At 42.2% G+C, this 17220-nt stretch overlaps 1 protein-coding gene across 5 annotated transcripts in view; it reads right to left on the bottom strand.

Moving 5' to 3' along the window:
• Positions 1-449: 449 nt before the first annotated feature.
• ints6l (integrator complex subunit 6 like) overlaps positions 450-17220 on the bottom strand; it is a 22998-nt gene continuing 6227 nt past the window's right edge. For 2 of the 5 annotated variants that reach the window (XM_026187615.1, XM_026187639.1), the window contains 15 exons: positions 15687-15836; positions 9716-9805; positions 9340-9523; positions 9096-9224; positions 8466-8629; positions 8001-8153; positions 7628-7760; positions 7158-7252; positions 6959-7069; positions 6164-6379; positions 5918-6044; positions 5646-5788; positions 5323-5554; positions 4869-5243; positions 2766-3910 (listed from right to left, as the gene is read on the bottom strand). In XM_026187615.1, coding sequence (XP_026043400.1) covers positions 3624-3910; positions 4869-5243; positions 5323-5554; positions 5646-5788; positions 5918-6044; positions 6164-6379; positions 6959-7069; positions 7158-7252; positions 7628-7760; positions 8001-8153; positions 8466-8629; positions 9096-9224; positions 9340-9523; positions 9716-9805; positions 15687-15836 — 2589 coding nt within the window. In that variant the 3' untranslated portion in view covers positions 2766-3623. Of the gene's footprint in view, positions 704-2235; positions 2332-2739; positions 3911-4868; positions 5244-5322; positions 5555-5645; positions 5789-5917; positions 6045-6163; positions 6380-6958; positions 7070-7157; positions 7253-7627; positions 7761-8000; positions 8154-8465; positions 8630-9095; positions 9225-9339; positions 9524-9715; positions 9806-15686; positions 15837-17220 lie in introns of those variants that run through there. The other 3 variants (XM_026187629.1, XR_003274056.1, XR_003274054.1) reach the window with 3 other exon arrangements.

Below are 17220 nucleotides of genomic sequence, written 5' to 3'. Positions count from 1 at the left end.
TGCTGATGTGTGATTGGCTCGCAAGACACCTCCAATAACAAGCAGTTGAACAGGCGTGCCTAATAAAGTGGCTGCTGAGTGTAAATGCAATTCCAGCGTTTGCAGGCCTTTGTAAAATTACAATTTGTTGTAATCAATGACAAAGGGTCACCAAGAAAATAGGTCCAGCTGCCGTGCGTGTCGCAGAGCTCTGCTCCACAACTCCATCACTCTGTCAGACACACACTGAAAGTGTTGTGTCTGCAGCATTTGCTCAGTTTAAAAGTGAGGCTTTACAAAAGAAACACAGACTCTAGAGACTTTATGAGGGTTAAACCAAAACTGCTTGAATAAAAAAGATGAAAGTAAGCGAGCTGTGTGCTCATCAACTGTTTAAGTATTTAAAAAAAACACCAACTTCAAGCTAGAACTACACAGTCTGACGCACAAAACACCGTTCTACCCGTGGCTTAATTTTTTATCATTTTTTTTATTTTTTTGTTTTGATGAAAAAAGAAGTAGGTTCATAAAACTTTCCACTTTTTATATGTATTTTAACAGTTTACAAAAATGGCTTTGAACATTTGTCTTTCAAAATATTTCTTAGACTCTGAAATAAGCAATTTCACAAAAATAATCTCTATTCCCTATGAACATTAAAAAGTAGTGTACATCTGTTGTAAAAACAAGGAGAACTCAGGAGGAGTGCTGACACCGGGTTCATCTGAAAAGCAGCAGAGGAGAAATGCAAAAGGTTCAACTTCAACAAAAAGGCGACTGCTGGATGCAAAACTGCGTTACGCTGGGGAACCACTGGAGCGTTTGAGGTGTGAGGATGACTCGGGCGTGAGTGTGCGCCTGTGGAGTTGCAGGAGTGACCCATGTTGTATTGCTGTGATGGCAGGTGAGAGGAAGAATGCTCCTCGGTCACTTAACCAGTAAACACTGCTGCTTCTGTGCAACTATCACAAAAAACACTGATTCGGCTACTTGGTGCTGTCCTTCAAAGTCACGCTTTAAAAGGTTGGATCTGGTTGTGGGTTCAGAACATGTTGGGAGCTGCCATGAGTGAGGCATATGTGAATCTTATTTAATGCTGTTTGGGGTTGGGCAATATGGTCATATTCACACTATGAGTTTGCTATACTGACTCAAATCTATTACACACCAATACTGAACACAGTATTTTCCATAATGTGCAGCCTGCTGACTGATTTAGCCATAAATACACATTTCTAATGCATTCCCAGAAAAGCAACGCTTTATCGCTACTAAGGGTGGGTTTAAAAAACTCACTTTTCTGATTCAAATCGATTTTAGCTTGAATAACACGTTATCGATTCATTATATCCTGAATTGATTTTTAAATACAAATGTATTTTACCAGCAATGTCAGAATCTCCGGTTAAAGCTCACAAAATTATTTCAGCAACCACCAAACAGCTAAAACAGAAAACGAGAGCAGGTAAACGGATTCTGCACGAAGCGCGGATTGTTCAGCCGATGGCACGGACACGGACACGCTGTCGGGCTGAAAGCCGACATCTCACAGATTCTGATGCTGAAGGTTTGGATGTCTCAAATCTCTGTTTTCTGTTACTTCTGCTACTATGGCACTCATAGTCCTATTCCCATATTGCCCACCTCTGATGCCAGTGCAACCAGTAATAATCATATTGATCAACAGTAACATGGACAACAAAGTGCATCCTGTTGCCGATTTAACACAAAAAAATATGAGGGTTTGTCTTGCTTCTGGACAGTATTTCTCCTTCCATCCGTGAATTTCCATGAATGCACATTTTATTACCCATAAAACACTTTTCAGACCAGCTGAAGAAGGGCCTGTTTTGTTTTGTTTTTTATTTTTTAGCATAACTATCCCAATAAGCCAGTCTACCCACTGCTTTGCTGGCTTACTGTGTTATCTGTCTAATGGAGTGTATGTGTGGTTTCTGAGCAACGTCCCCATACAGACAAAAGCCATATGGGTGTTTAAGGCATCTGTCAGAGGATTATTTTTAAAGTGTCTGTACTCATCCCCAGTGGAGCTGCTCCCCAAGGCCCCTCCTCTGAATAAGCCCTCTGCCTCTAACAGGATGTGACGTACAGCACAGGGACTATCAGTGCATTTGTTCCTCTCCCAAGCTGGTTTCCAAATCGGAATTTCTGAGGCTTGGTCTAGAGGGATGCCTCTCTTCGGGTTGCGATGTCCAGCCGGCAAGAAAATTTAAGCAAAAGTGGCTTTGTCACTACCTGCCATGGTCATTGGGAAGCTGTGGTGTTGTTTGCTTCTCCTCCAGCTCTGTGAGGGCGTTCTCCAGCTGCTGGATCAGTACTCGCTTCTTGAACCTGTTCGGGACATGTTTAGATGTTACTTTGGATCACAGCGACGACTTTTCAATAACAGGAAGAACAAGGAGTTGTGCGACATCAACCTCACATGAAATCAGTGTAAGAAGAGACAGAACAGATGAATCCACAGATGAACTGCGGCAAGGTGTTTGGAACAAGTGCAGTTGTAATGCTGGTGGGAGCTCACACTATCGATTTGATTTCCTTTTCCAGCTTACTGCAGTGGGAACCTCAAACTTTATCAGAGTGCTGCAGATTAATTTGATTCAAAGGGCTATGAAATGAATGCCATCGAAGCCGCAGTGCCTCAGAAACACTGAACTCACTGTATGTCAGTGCAGCGACGCGCTGTTTAACAGGCTTGTCCGGGGATTTCAAAAGATTCAAAGCCGCTCAGTTTCTTACCTCATTGCTTCTTTGATGGCGTGCTGGATGAAGTACCTCTGTACGTTTGGCGGGCCTTTCACCTGCTGCAGTAGTCTGAGTATTGCATCATAGTCTGAGAAAAGGCACAAGGTAAGGAAGCGGTTCAAATGTTCCCAGTACGTCCCCAAATTAGAAATAAAATGAATCAGTATTTTACATTTCTCTGCCACCTCTGACTGATTTAGCTGAGAAATCAAAAACAATTTGGGATTTATATGAAAAAAAGTTTTTAAAAATGTGTAAACATATTGTTAATGTTGTATTACTGGCCGCACAGCTGACAGATCCATTATGTTTTATTTAAAAAAAAAAATACTGCAGTGTTCCTCACTGGGTGCACATAGACTGTAAATGGGCTACAGCTACCTCTTCTCTGATGTAATGAAAAAAAGCTAAAAATCAGAAAACTAATCCAATTTTAAAACATGTGAAAGTGTGATATGATCAAGCATTAAGGACAATCAAGCTTCGACCTTTAACTTTACCCCCATAAAGACGACATCTGACAATAACTCTAACAGACGCCCAAGGAGAAAAGAGTTTTCATGTGTTTGAAGAGGTTTAACATCCGTTTCATCCGAACTTTGAACTAAAGGAAAACATTTTATCTTAAAAGAACATTTTAAAGGCACAGCAGCATAATTCCCCCACCAACAATGACCAAAGACTGTTTTAGAAAGTGCATCACTCAGTCTAATTACCTTTTTAGAGCATCTTCATCTGGGAGTTCACATGAAAAACTAAATGCATGGGGATGAAAATCAGGACCCTGAAATCTCATCAGATGACTAGAAATCAGCTTGTGCTGGAACTCATAATCAGATGATGAATACGAACCGTAGATTACCTTAGATTAATAAGTATTAAATGTAAACAGCTAAAGAAGTCTCACTGTGGCAAGATTGAAACATTATGGGATGAATGCTGCTGTGTTTGGCTACGATGCGCTCGCCTTTCAGTGTACCAACTTCCTGATAAAGTGAAGTATAATGCAAAGAAATTCGCTGTTGAAAGGACAATGATTTCAAGTTCAATAAATCCTCTGTGATCGGGCGCCGGTTTAGCTCAGTGATTTGCCACGTGTCTTCCCCTGCCTCTCTGTCTTTGCTGTCCCTTCCTGTCATTTCTTCACTGTATCTGTCAACAAAAGCTGAGAAAGACCCAAAAAATCAATAAAAATCAACTGTGATAATTTAAATCACAATATTGTCCAGAATGTCCGACCGTCCACTACAAACACTAACACAAATATTTTAAGCAAACAAAAAAATCTGAAAAGGTTTGAGGAACTCTTTTGAACTTTCTCCAACGTCGTCTGAATAAGTCCGTGTTTCATGCACTTGAAATTGATCATTTTTATTTGAAATTAAATATTTCTTTTTAAAACTTGCACTTTTTCCTAATAAACTATACAGACTGTCACGCATCAGCCTTAGTTCTGTGTTTTGCTTCTGCTTCTTTTCATATTGACAGTCTTTTTTGGCTATTATTAATATGAAGGCCTGGAAAAATATGTTTTAGAGACTCACCAATTCTTAATGTAGCCGTTCACACAGACCACATAATTTTGCTTGATAATTTTTGGCATTTTTTCCAATCAAGCTTGAATTTTCCATTTTTTTGCAAATAGATGATGAGAACAGATGTGACTAATCAGGCCACTGCCTTTGGTAACAAGTGACCTCGTAACACACATATACAACTACTAAAATAATATTATTATATATCAGACACACAGCTAGATGCTGATTCAGGACAGTTAGCTCTCTGAAATGATTTCACAGCTCCCAGCTCTGCTAACAAGAGATCAAACTGCCCACTGACGCCCTGAAATATGTACGTAAGCGGCCGTGATGCAGTTTCATCTCCTGGATCGAACCCTGAGGAATTGGATGAACTGAGAATCTGTTTCTTCCTTTTCTTGTTGTGAAACATCAGGACCAGCTCATCGTGGTTTGATGGAAACTTTTCATAAAATCGTAACGCTTACGTTACACGGCAATGCCAGAGCTGAAAAATTCTGAATTTTGTGTTGGTTTTTTTTGCAAAGCACTCTTTGTGTAAAGATCTTTAATTATGATATTGTTGAAAAACAAAAATGCACTCACTTCGTCCGGGTTTGCGGACCTCCTTGATGACCCGCGTCCGCAGCTCTGCCAGGTTGCCGTCTAGTGGAGCTATGAAAATGATCTCAGGCACTGCCGGCTCAGCGTCAGCGCCATCCAGCTGGCTCTGTGGACTCAGGCGTTCACAGTTGTGCTTCTCCTCCAGCGGCTGCTCGTTTAGATGATCTTCCACCAGCCTCTCCTCCATCGTGCCAAGGTCCTCCCCGCGAACTGCTGCTCCTGTCCCAACGTTCTCCTCTAAACTCGGTGAGGATGTATTCCCTGCCTCAGTTTCCATCTCTGCAGGCCAGATTTCCCCAGAGTCGAGCCCGAGAGCGCTGTCGCCATTACTCTCTGTGACCACCATGCTATCCACTCCTGATGATGCAACAATGAACAGCGTGAGCCTCATATTCACCACCTTCGAGCATACTTTGTTATTACCTTCGCATCTTACCTTTGTTCTGTGGACCCGGTTTGAGGAGGTTCTGCTGCCCCTGAATCCCTGCTAGGTTCTTCCCAATCACCACATGGTTGGTGTTCCCTGATGGGGTCTGCGGCCGCCGCAGCAACGGTGACATGTTCCGCCTTCTCTTCACAGTAGCTCCCGAATTGGAGTCACTGGAATTTCCTCTCTTCTTATTTTGAGGGCCTGCTACAAACTCATCCGCCTCATCGATCATCATCCCCTGGGAATAACAGACAGAGAGAGGAAACCGTTACACAATGTAAGGGCGCGATACGGAGTGAAGACATCTGTGTGCAGCTAAACTGCATTACCTTCTTATCCTGCTTGAAAGGATTCCCAAATGTGTGCAGCCGTTTAGGCTGATCGGGATCAATCTCTCTCAAAGGGGACGGCATCATTTTTAGGTACTCCTGATAGTTTCCCATCTGAGCCACTGGAATACTGTGCAGGGAATCTAACAACCACAAAATGATGATTTCATGAAATGTTGTAGTAACTACACCGGATTCCAGCTGAAGAAACGCATGATGCAAGCTCATTAAGTTGTTGCCTCCCACTAGCAACACACTGCGTATTGACTTACCTTCATCTTGCCCTCGGATCAGTTTTAGTGACGTCCGCAGCAAATTGGAGCGCATTCGTGTGAGCTGATCCAGGAGGTTCCGTCTTGGGATGTCGTAGGCATTCCGATAAGCTTGAGGCTTTACATCCTGCAAACACATCTAGTCAGAAAGAATCCTACCAAATACTGTACACGCTGTGTTTTCCCTCTCCGCTGACAGAAAGTATGCCACACACTGCACAAAGTGTCCGACTGTCCTAAACCTACCTTGTTGAGCAGGACGATCTGGAAACCGGCAAACTCTTTGAAATTAATGTCCGGCAGGCGAAGGGGCCCCTCCCCCGTGATTCCCTGCAGCAGCTGCTTAAAGTCTCGCCGGTGGGCTAGAGAAAGCGAGCTGGAGTGGTTCTTCACCTTTATGCCAGTTTCCTGCGGAGCCTTTTTCCCCACCGACACAATCAGACGATCCGACTCCATTTTTGCCTTCGAGCCAACAAAACAACATCTCAGTATGAGGATAACAAGCAAAGTGAAATGAGTGAAATATAATTTGGAAGACATCTCTCCACTCCATTTCTTGGCAGTCTTTCATGCAGATAATTTCAGCCACAGATAATCATATTAAAAAATAAGACAAGTATTTATAAAGACTTTATATCCTCATGTAGAAACTCTTTTAGCTCCACACTTGATAGTTAAATTATGGCAGCACGGGACTCATAGCTGTATAGTCAGCACCTGTATCTGCAGCAGATGGTGAGACTGTCACTCCTGAAAATATCCAGTCAGCGTGCATGAGTTTCCAAACTATGACTTGAATAATACTTCCACTTAGACGCCGCTGCTTGATGCTTAACATACTCTTTAAACTAACAGAAGAAATAAGATAAGAAGCCTTTGATGGAACCGGAGGCCTCACACAGCATCAGTGCTCGTTGTCTTTGACAAGTTTATAGTTTCAGTTCAGTCTCCTCAGCGCTTGTGTCGTTTAGTCTGATCTCTACATTTCATCACGATCAATAAGCACCACAAAACCTCTTTTACTGCCTGGAAGTGACTTACCTGCTGGCTGAGCTTCTTCAGGTAAGAAATGACGCTGTAACTCAGTCCGCAGTCCATGGTGTCCGCGATAAGGTTAGGTGCACCCATCATCCTCAGTGCCTTTTTCAAGGGCTGTCAGAATTTAAGATGTTAGTTACAAGAAAAACACCATAAATCAATTTAAGCTAAAGGCAGCATTAAAGATGTTGCATTCATTTACCAAGAGGTAGTATGGCGGCATCGTCTTCAGGTACATCTCAAAGGCCTGTCGCCACTTAAGGTTTGGTTTTAGTTTGTGCACTTTGAAAAAATCGTCTGCAGGGAGAAGGAGAAAATGAGCAGTGGGTTAGTCTGAGAGATTATAGCATCTGCATCAGTGTCCAGCTGCAGCAGACCCACTGATCCACATGCATCAGTACTGAGGATGATGATGGTAAGTCTACAACAAGCTTTGAAACACACATAAAGACCCAGACAATATTCATGTCTTGTACAGAATTGTTAAAGATAAACCTTTTAATGATGTTCTGTGTTGTTAGACTGATACTTGTCATGACTGGAGATGATGAGGTGTCCCAGAAAAGGAGAGCTTTTAAATATGATGTCAGCTCAGGCCTACTGACCCAGAAGTTATAGTTTTGGGGGTTTTTTAGGCCACCCTAAAGACAAATTTACTACAATATGTCTCACCGAGGAGTGGGAGAAGGACTGGGTAGTTGTACGGCATAACAAACAGATTAACACAAGTGAGAGTGGTGCTGGCTTTAAGGTAGCCAAAAGGATGCCCCAGGTCATTCTGCTTCCCGCTGCTGCTGACAAACACCTGAGGACAGCAAGAGAAAACATGAAGGTAAAGCAGAGCTGCTAAAAATGAAGCCAAGCTGTATTCACAGAGCTTTAATGGCGTGACCAACAACTACTTCATAACAGCCCAAAAAAGGTGAAACGCTATGATGAATTAAGCAAGTAACCTCATTATGTCTGGGTTTCTAGAAAGTCCCCGAGGCAACACCTGTGACTTTGTAAACAAGGCGAAGAGCGTTAGTGGAAGCATTTACTCTACCTGCCAGCACATGTGTGGGGACTTCCTTTCCAGGATGTACTGGGTGAGCGGAGAGGGCTCCAGTTCATACTTGTCGAAGGGAAGCTTGTCGATCACCATGGGTTCACAGTCCACGCAAGAGAAACGCACCACGGGGTGAGCAGTGCGAGGTGGCTGTGAGCAGCAGATGGAAATGAGCAAACTGTTAGGTGTGTTTGTCTTTGATACACAATCCTCTGACATCCTTATGACAGCAGTATATAACAAAGCATTAAAGTTTTACAGGTAATCGCAATTATACTGGACGGTTACTAAAAGGTGTTACAGAAAAAAACTGGTGCCAATAAAAGAGAAAGGAAGTAAGAGAGTTTGCGTGTCCATAAAGCTACACAATACAAATATTGACATATAATCAAACACTATAAGATGTAATCTGAAAGACAGACTAAGAAGGCTGCTGAGGTATTTTGAAGCTTCTCTGCTCACTAGGGTTGGAGAGTTCTGGTCCGGCCAGAAGGACTCTGGTATGGGCCAATGCCCGACTGGCACCCCAGTCTTTGGGTTTGGTCGCACATAGATGAGTTTGTGGCAGCTGTGCCATGGCTGTGGGCCGAAGGATGACACAGGCCGATTTGAGTCCACAGAATTATCTGGAAAACAAAAAAAAAAGAAAACAATAAGCGGGCTGATACTAACTGTTCTACTTGGCAGGATCACGCCACGTTGACTGATATGAGCTAAGAGGCAAATAAGAATACGTTTGCACGAACGGGGGAAAAAATAACAAAATATGCAAATGGGAAAGAACAGAATTTGATTTTAGTTGATCACATTCATCCAAACTACATTCAACAAGGAATCTCTAGTTTCTCTTTCACTCAAAAAATGATTCTTTGCCCTCTTAAACATGAAGCGATAATTTTAAATAAAATGCAACTTAAACATATCAAATCAAAGGTTTATTTATCCAAATAACTAATCATTAAGTACTTGGCCAAACTAGAAAATGCACTCAGTTCTCCTTTAATTTCATTTACTGTGTTTAAAGTTTAAACAGGTGAAAAACTTCATCCTGGGATTTGAACTTTTAATGGTCGCTGCGTTCTGATCACTCACCTTCCCCAATTGGAGGCGGATCTGGCCCGTTTTTTTCAAAATTAATGACAACACCGCTTTGAACCTTTTGGACCAGAGACTCCAGACACTGGTTCAACATCCTCTGTGTTCGCACGCAATATGATCGCCCTGAGCGGAAAAAGCAAGACACACGCCGATCAGGCATAAGAGAATTTATTGTGGACTCTACCCCAAAGACTGCAGACACACAGTGAATGAATGAAAATAGGAAAACATGACAAACCTCCAGTAACTTCACACATCTGGGTGATTGCAGACTCATCCGTGGGGACACTACCAAGTTGCTCATTATCTGGTGTAGCTGCTCCTGGCAGCCTCAGTACCAATGCAAACAGACGCTGGTCCCAGCGAAAAGGCTCTTTGGTCAGCTCGCTGCCAGCCAAGGGAGAATTCAGAGGCAGGTGCAGCTACACAGCAGACAAGAATGAAGTAGGAGAGCAAGTTAATAAGTGGAAATGCAAAAGGTCGCTCGTTTTACAGATCTTAACCTTCAGATGGCTTCAGCGACTCAAAGTATGACATGTGTGTACAACAGGCCCAGCTGGAATCACTGTATAAATACTACATGGTAGTGCCACTGCATTTGTTTGTGCTCTCACCTCATCTGGCACTCCCGAGCTGTGCGTGAGCTTGTTCCCATCAGTGATGGTGATGATCACAGATGGCTCAAGGAAGAATGGGTTGCGGCCCTGAGAGGGAAACGATAACATTCAGCAATTAATTCCAAGTTCAATACTAAATGGAAAAAAACACTGAGGCCATTTATTTTCACTACTCTGACTTCTTTTTTTTCTTTGCATTCCAACTCACTGTTCAGGGCTCTGTGGATGAAAAGGATCATAAAATTGGTAACACATGTGAACCTAATAGCACAACCGTTACACGTTGCACGCTTCACCTAATTGCAAAATGCTGGTAAACCGTTTAAACAGACATCTACTAAGATGCAGGAATCATTATGGAATTACCATCCCACAGAAACTACATGTAATCTTTTTCTTTGTGTGTGGGTGAATCTGTAAGGTGCAAAGCGTCCGTGTGTTCCTTGTTAATAAGGACAGAGGCCTTTAGTACTGCGCTGCAGAGGTCAGCCTCATCTAATTCAAACACACAGAGAATGCTTAAGTAGATTTAAACGCTCCTGATGCACAGAACTCGGGTCACTGCCCGAGCGTAGTAATCCATCTGTGCCTTAGAGCAGGGGTTTAGAAAAAAGATGTACTTGACGAGAAGATGACTGGGTTAACTGAAGTGAGGTCGAGTGGATTAGGCAAAAGTCTCTATTCTCCATGTTGTCTCCAGGTACATGATGTCTTCCTCTTATTACTTCAGTTACATTTACTCCAACTTAAGTCTTAATTTGGGTTTAGCCATAAAATGTCTCGGTTATAAACACATATCAGACTCCGCTATTCATTTTTGTACTTTTCTTTAAAAGTTAAAATGAGTAAAATCCACTTCTCCTTTCACATTATTCTGGTAGACCTGCCCTTGGTCACCTGATTAGTACATGAGCAGCTTAAACAAGCAAACCTAAATTAAAACATCAAAAAACATACAGGGTAAAATCAATTCAAAACTACATCAGTGTGTTAAAAGCACTATTGTGTCCCATAATTTCTTTTTAAGACAATGCATTTATATCACTGACTAACAGTTTAAAGCAAACACACAAGGGCAGAATGTGTGAATCCATTTTTCCACCTTCAACTCCACAAAAGCTGTGAACTGCATGCAGATGCATTAAACAGTAGGAATGCACAAGATTAAGACTGTGCATGCCTCTGGTGCTTAATCAATTCAGGTTCGAGAGTGCATCTCTGCTCTTGCTCTTGACGAAGGCGGTCGCACTTTTCTCCTCTCCTCCTCCTCCTCTCCCTTAGCTTCCCTGCTTAGCCTCTTATGTCCTTGTCTAGTCTTGTGTTTTTTGTATTACTTTTCCCTGGAACACTCTCTCACAGTCTGTTCTCTAAAACCTAAAAGAGAATTATGGATTTGATCAACTGGTCTCTGAATGCAATTGACACCCCTTCTGAACGAGAAGTCTGGGCTCGGGTGAGCCTGACTGCTGAAGATATCTACCTATTCAGAACCATGATAACAGGGTTCGTGCTGATCGGAGCTGGCTTGGCCCTGGCTTATCGAAGAATTAAGGAAGCGGAACCGGCTGTTCAAACCCCCACAAGGCTGCCCGCTGGGATTGAAATGATGGGACGAGGCGTGAGTTTCTCAAAATGGGCTCATTGAGTACAGCACGGAGAAGATCTTGGAGAGGCTTACGGCTGCCGTGAATACTCAGAACAAGACCTCTGAGTGAAAAACTGGATTACATCTGGAGGGGCTAGCTCAAATAACACCTTTGAGCGCAAATTCGATCACATCTTGGGGAAGTGCACTGCGGTCGTGAGTTCTCAGAACCTGCTCTTTGAGCAAAAAGAATGACAACATCGCGGAACTTAAGTTTGGATAACATCATAGAAAGCTCACGGCTCTCCAACGGGAGATTGAGAGACCAGTGTTGGACTGTTAGAACAGCTTTGAAATTCATATGAGTTGTTCGCACTAAAGTAAAAAGCACCATCACTTCATGCGGATACCCTCTCGGCGCCAGCTGCGGTCGCAAGGCTGGAGCCGAACAAAAAACACCCTGATAACGACTGTGTTTAGACTAGAGCTGCGCAATAGAACGATAACGATATGTATTGCGAAATAACTTTCCCTCGATAGAAAAGTTAAACTATTGCGATAGGCCTCATCTCTCTTGTCCTCTTTAAACAAAAAAAAGAACAACAGCCAATCCAAATTAAGTAGCGCAGAGCCGAACCAATCACAGCCGCAGCGTCACGTCACGTGACTTGTTACGTGCCGCACATGTGTATTTGTTTGGGAAGCAGCCAGCGGTAATGGAGGAAATGACTGACTAGAGAAAAATCAACCGAGCGTGACCGAAGGTTACTGAAGAGAAAACAGATGATGGTTCCAATGCCGGAGAGATTGTCGAACGGAAGAGCCAGAGAAGTTCCGTAGTGTGAAGGTATTTCGGCTATTTCAAGTCTGACAAAAAACAGAGTAGCGCACACTGTAAATTGTGCCAAAAGCAAGTCTGGAAATACAATAAAGCGGTGCATGCTCAATCTCTGACTGGAAGCTCCAATTCATCATTCGGCTTTTGTCAGACTAAAGTAACTGTTAAAACTGTTTGAAAAGCTCAGCTATACAACAAGGAGAGATTGAGAATTTCCTTTTAGTTCTCAGTTTATTTGATATTGACAAAAGTTAGTCAATTTTGTCTGATCTTCTGTAAAACAAACTAAGATTTATTTTTAGAATTAATATTTTGTTTCTAAGTGGAATTGACAATTTAGTCTGTTTCGTTTGTTCTATTTTGAAACTTAAACGCTTTAGCGGCTGCCTTTTGTGTAGTTTGCAATATTTACCTTTATTTATCTGAAAAAGTCTCATGTTCCTTGAGTACATCTACCCTGTTGAACTTATTATGGGAAATAAATATTTAAATCAAAACAAGCTGCTGATTATTTCACATTTTACTTGTGAGCAACGGCACATTTAAGTCTTACAAATATAGTTATTTGGCTTATATCGTGATGGATATCGTTATCGACTGAAATGAAAAAAACATATCGTGATATGAAAAAAATCTTATATCGCCCAGCTCTAGTTTAGACTGTTCCTTCCCATTCCATGCAAGGCCACCTGGGTTGGCTGGAAGACTGTTTACTTAGCCTAGCAGGGCGAAGGACACTGTCTCAGCTGAACTCTGGACACACACACACATACATATACTGATATGCACACACTCATCCCTCCTCCCTTTCCAAACGCCTTCGACGCTTATTCCCTTCCGATGCTGACGGTGGATCAAGGAGACCAGCGCACGCAGGCCCGGATGTACTGTCTAAATCGGCTGTCTCTCACCCTTTACCCACCCCTGTTGCTTGTCATGTGTTTCTTTGGTGTATTAAGAGTTTTTTTTCATGTGCTATGTGCAGAGGTGTTTTTTTCTGTTCTCAAACTGATCTCCCTGTTGGAGCTCAGTCTGGGGGGAGTTATTTTTTTATCTCCTTATCTTTCCTCGTGTTGTGCTTTTCCATGTTATACCCCTCTGACCTGTCTTCCCCATGTGATGTTTTGTGTCATGTATGTATGGTCGGAGGGTAAGATGGCGCCGCCATTGCGTGCAATAGGTCGGCAGCCTTATGAAATTATGAAATTTCCCCTTGTGGGACTAATAAAGGTATATCAAATCAAATCAAATCAAATCAATAGGTTTAAAACATTTCCTACATGATAATATGAGGCATGGTGTAAAATGAGACTGTCGAGCACACCGACACTGTCACTAAAACCTGCCATAAATGCTGCCATAAGACAGAGTCAAGGTGTTGAATACATCCAATATGTTTCTGATAATACAACCATTACCTGTAATAAAGTGTCATAAATCCCACATATGTTCGTTTCTAAACAGACAGAAATTCATTTATATAATTTGCACTCTGAAACTTTCCTGTTCTTTTTGAAGATAACCAGAATACAGCCAGTTGAGTCGAGTCCCCTCAAATTGTGCTCATTTACCAAGATTCAATCCGACTAATGACCAGAGATGGGCAGTAACGCGTTACTTGTAACGCATTACTTGTAACGCGTTACTGTAATCTGATTACTTTTTTTCAAGTAACGAGTAAAGTAAGGGATTACTATTGCAAAACGGTAATTAGATTACCGTTACTTTCCTGTAGGAACGCTGCGTTACTAAAACCGTGATTTTTTTTGCGAGAATGTCTCATGACAATGACATAAGCGAGTGCGACGTTCGTGACAACAGCTGTGCGCAGATTAACAATGGATAATATATCGAGTGCGGGAGAGAGTGTGAGCGTGCAGCGTTTAAAGCGTGGAAGTACTGACCTTATTTTGAGTTTGATTCCATAAAAAGTGACAAAAACATTAACGTCCGTTGTGCGTGGGAAGAAAACTTCTTTTTACAGCGAAAAAAACCCCTAAACAAGCACCGAGTGCGCTACCACGTAATGGGAAATTCACAGAGAAACTGCCGTATCCTTCCACTGACCGCTGCGGCACACCTGCACCAGAGCACACCTCCGCCTGCAACTGTTTGCAGAAAAGTTGCCTCCTATTAGGCAAATATTGATATTCCATGGTATGATATCTATTATATATCAAAAATATCACATTTTACTTAATAAAATATCAATATTTGGTGTCTAGTATTGTTACAATATTGCCACGCAAAATATTGATTATGACTATGACATAGACTACTGACTATGTTGTCCTGATTTTTTCTCCCCTAGCAAACAGTAACAGATTCCAGTGTGATCTGGTCACAGTCCTGTGTTTCTGGTTTCATTTATAGGCTGATATTCAGTGGGAGCCAGTATGTGAGCAGGTGACAGAGAGGATGAGAAGAAAGAGAGACGATTTTTTTGATGAATGTCTGTGCAGATGTAGAGTCGGAGCACAGGATGGTGGAAATGTGATATACAGTAAATGGCTTCACTCAGTCAGATTTCATCCCAAACTCCAAGACGTCATGCACTAATGGGCAACTTTAACTGCATCAGTCAGCCCCACTACACAAGATTCCTGTGGTGAGACACTCAGTACTGTTGAGTGAGGTAATTTCAGACTCATGATTAATGGCTCATTCACATGAAAGTAAAAGTAGGATAGCAACCTCCTTGTGAATAGGAAAAAAGCAGTTGGTTGCCTGATGATTGCACTCAACATTTTTGCTTTTGAAAAAACTGCAAGTAGTTGTAGCAACTTCTTTTTTATCACAAGTAAATTGCATAAGTCACCTGGTGGGGTACCTGTCTCAAAACCATCAGGATCTGATTGGGACCGACTGCAATCGCTCTCAGCCACACTGTGAAAGCTTCACAAATAACTGCTGTCTAATTTAGAAATGCAGACAAAGTGCCAACGCATTGCAATCAGTGTGAGTCTGTCTACGCAACCCTACTGTGACAAGTCTCTTCACAATAGGAGACTTGCCTCAAATGGTTGCCAGCTATAGGGTATATTCGGATATAAAAGCAAAGTTGCTCTACACCTGTATTACTCTGCAGATAAATCACACTTACACCACTGTTTCTGAATTTCTATTTAAGATTGATGACATGAATGCGTAGTTATTGTAAATTTCTGAGTATGTAGCACTAACAGATTTGGGATTTTTTCCTGACTTGTCACATTTTGTTGCCATATTATCACAAACAGACTGCCAAGTAACTGAAAACTATACACAAAGAGGAACAAGGAAAATAAACCTCACACTACACACAATAATCTGGGCCACCTTTGCAGATCATGTAAACATAAATTGGGATTTTGCTTTACTAGACTTGATGTATACAACGTGAAGTGCGACTTTGCTCATGCGTACTGTGGCTCTCCCTATGAATGAATCTGTGGGGAACATGGATGCTCGAAAAAGGGCTTAAAAATAACTATGCAGTGTTGTGTTAACATCCATAACAAACAATGAAACAAGTTCTGTTTCAATAACTCTGAAACCTTTCACACCTGCCCGTAGTTGTCGATTCCCGAGATGAGGCGGTTGAGGTTAAGCAGGTCGAAGGCGGTGCGAAGAGCGTGTCCTAATGTTGTGAGCCCGGACGCCTGCAGATTCTTCAGCTCGCACATGAAAGTGGCATGGTTCTCCTTCCAGCCGGCCTGAAACACAAGCAGTGCAGAGACATGTGTTAAAGGCACAAGCAGTAGCGAAGGAGGTCTGAAGTCACTGTTCTGCAAAAAAGACTCACACCCACACATAGTTAGATCAAGTCATTATAAGAAAGAAAAAAACACAGCAAATTGTGTTCACTGAAAAGCTCAAATTGACCCTTTGGTAAGAGGAGTTTCAGTTTCACTGACTCTTTGCACCGTGGCTTAATTGTAACTATAAAATTTGATCAGGTAATGTGAAGTTCTGGAAATAGAAGATAACATTGTTGAAACTCACACCCACGTTTGAGCTGCAAGTTGCCTTTCAGAAAAGGTCTAATTTCATACATGACAAGCATCCAAAAATACACTTCCCAGCGCTGCCTGTCCTCCGTGACAGAGAGATACTGCTAAGAGAGGATGTGAGTGTGTAACTGCACTTGGACTTTTCTCCAGCGGGGTCAAGTGCTTTACCGCTGCAGATTCATGCTTAATCTAAGGATGACCTGCAAGCTTACCACTTCCTTTGCTAGGAGAGGGAGGGGAAGAGACAGAGAGAGAATAAAAAAAGAAGCTTGAATTGCTGGGGTGAACACAAATGCTTCGAATCAAGCCAGTGGGTAGATTTTTGGATTAACATGAGATATGACTCCAAAGCCACGATTTAGATGGAATTTCTACACAGCACACTGTTATGTGAATGACATTAGATGAATATTGGGCAGTTATACAAGAAAACCTCACTAAAAACACTCAAGAGGGTTAGCAGCAAAGTAACCCAGACACCGATCATCCCTGACAGAAGTGTAAAGCTTAGTGTGCACTCAATAATTCAGACTACAGAATATTTCTATTTTCTTCCCACCCAACCTCATCTCTCTCTCCCTCTGCATCAACAATTTATTGCTTCTGTAACTGTGCAATCAGACTAGCTCCGTTCACTATAACCTTGTCCTTTATCGTAATCCTCGGCACACAAAGAAAGCAATAAAAGAGGGGACAGCAACAAAGACAAAGAGAGGAAGAGCAGGATGAAGCTGAGGGTAGACTTTAGAATGAGGAAAAAGCACTTCAGCACCTGGGTGCTTCTGAGTGGTGGGGGGGTGAGAATCATGTTTTGGATTGTTTTAATCTATAACTGGTGGTGAATAGGGATGAGTACCGGTATCCGGTGCGTAACCAAACCAAAAAGCAGCACACATTTCAGTGCTTTATTTCGGTGCTTTTTTTTCCTGAGCTGTGATACACTTTAGATTCTAGCCAATCATTTTACGTTTCCGAGGATAGTAGGCGGGTCCAGGTACGTACGTTCTGTTAGAGCAGAGCTACAGATTAAAAATGCCCAAGGCAAAGCGGTCAAAAGTCTGGTTGTACTTCACAGCAAAATATACAA

The sequence above is a fragment of the Astatotilapia calliptera genome, chromosome 2 (genome assembly GCF_900246225.1).
Source record: "Astatotilapia calliptera chromosome 2, fAstCal1.2, whole genome shotgun sequence".
Lineage (NCBI taxonomy): Eukaryota > Metazoa > Chordata > Actinopteri > Cichliformes > Cichlidae > Astatotilapia > Astatotilapia calliptera.
This window is presented reverse-complemented; position numbering and strand designations above follow the sequence as displayed.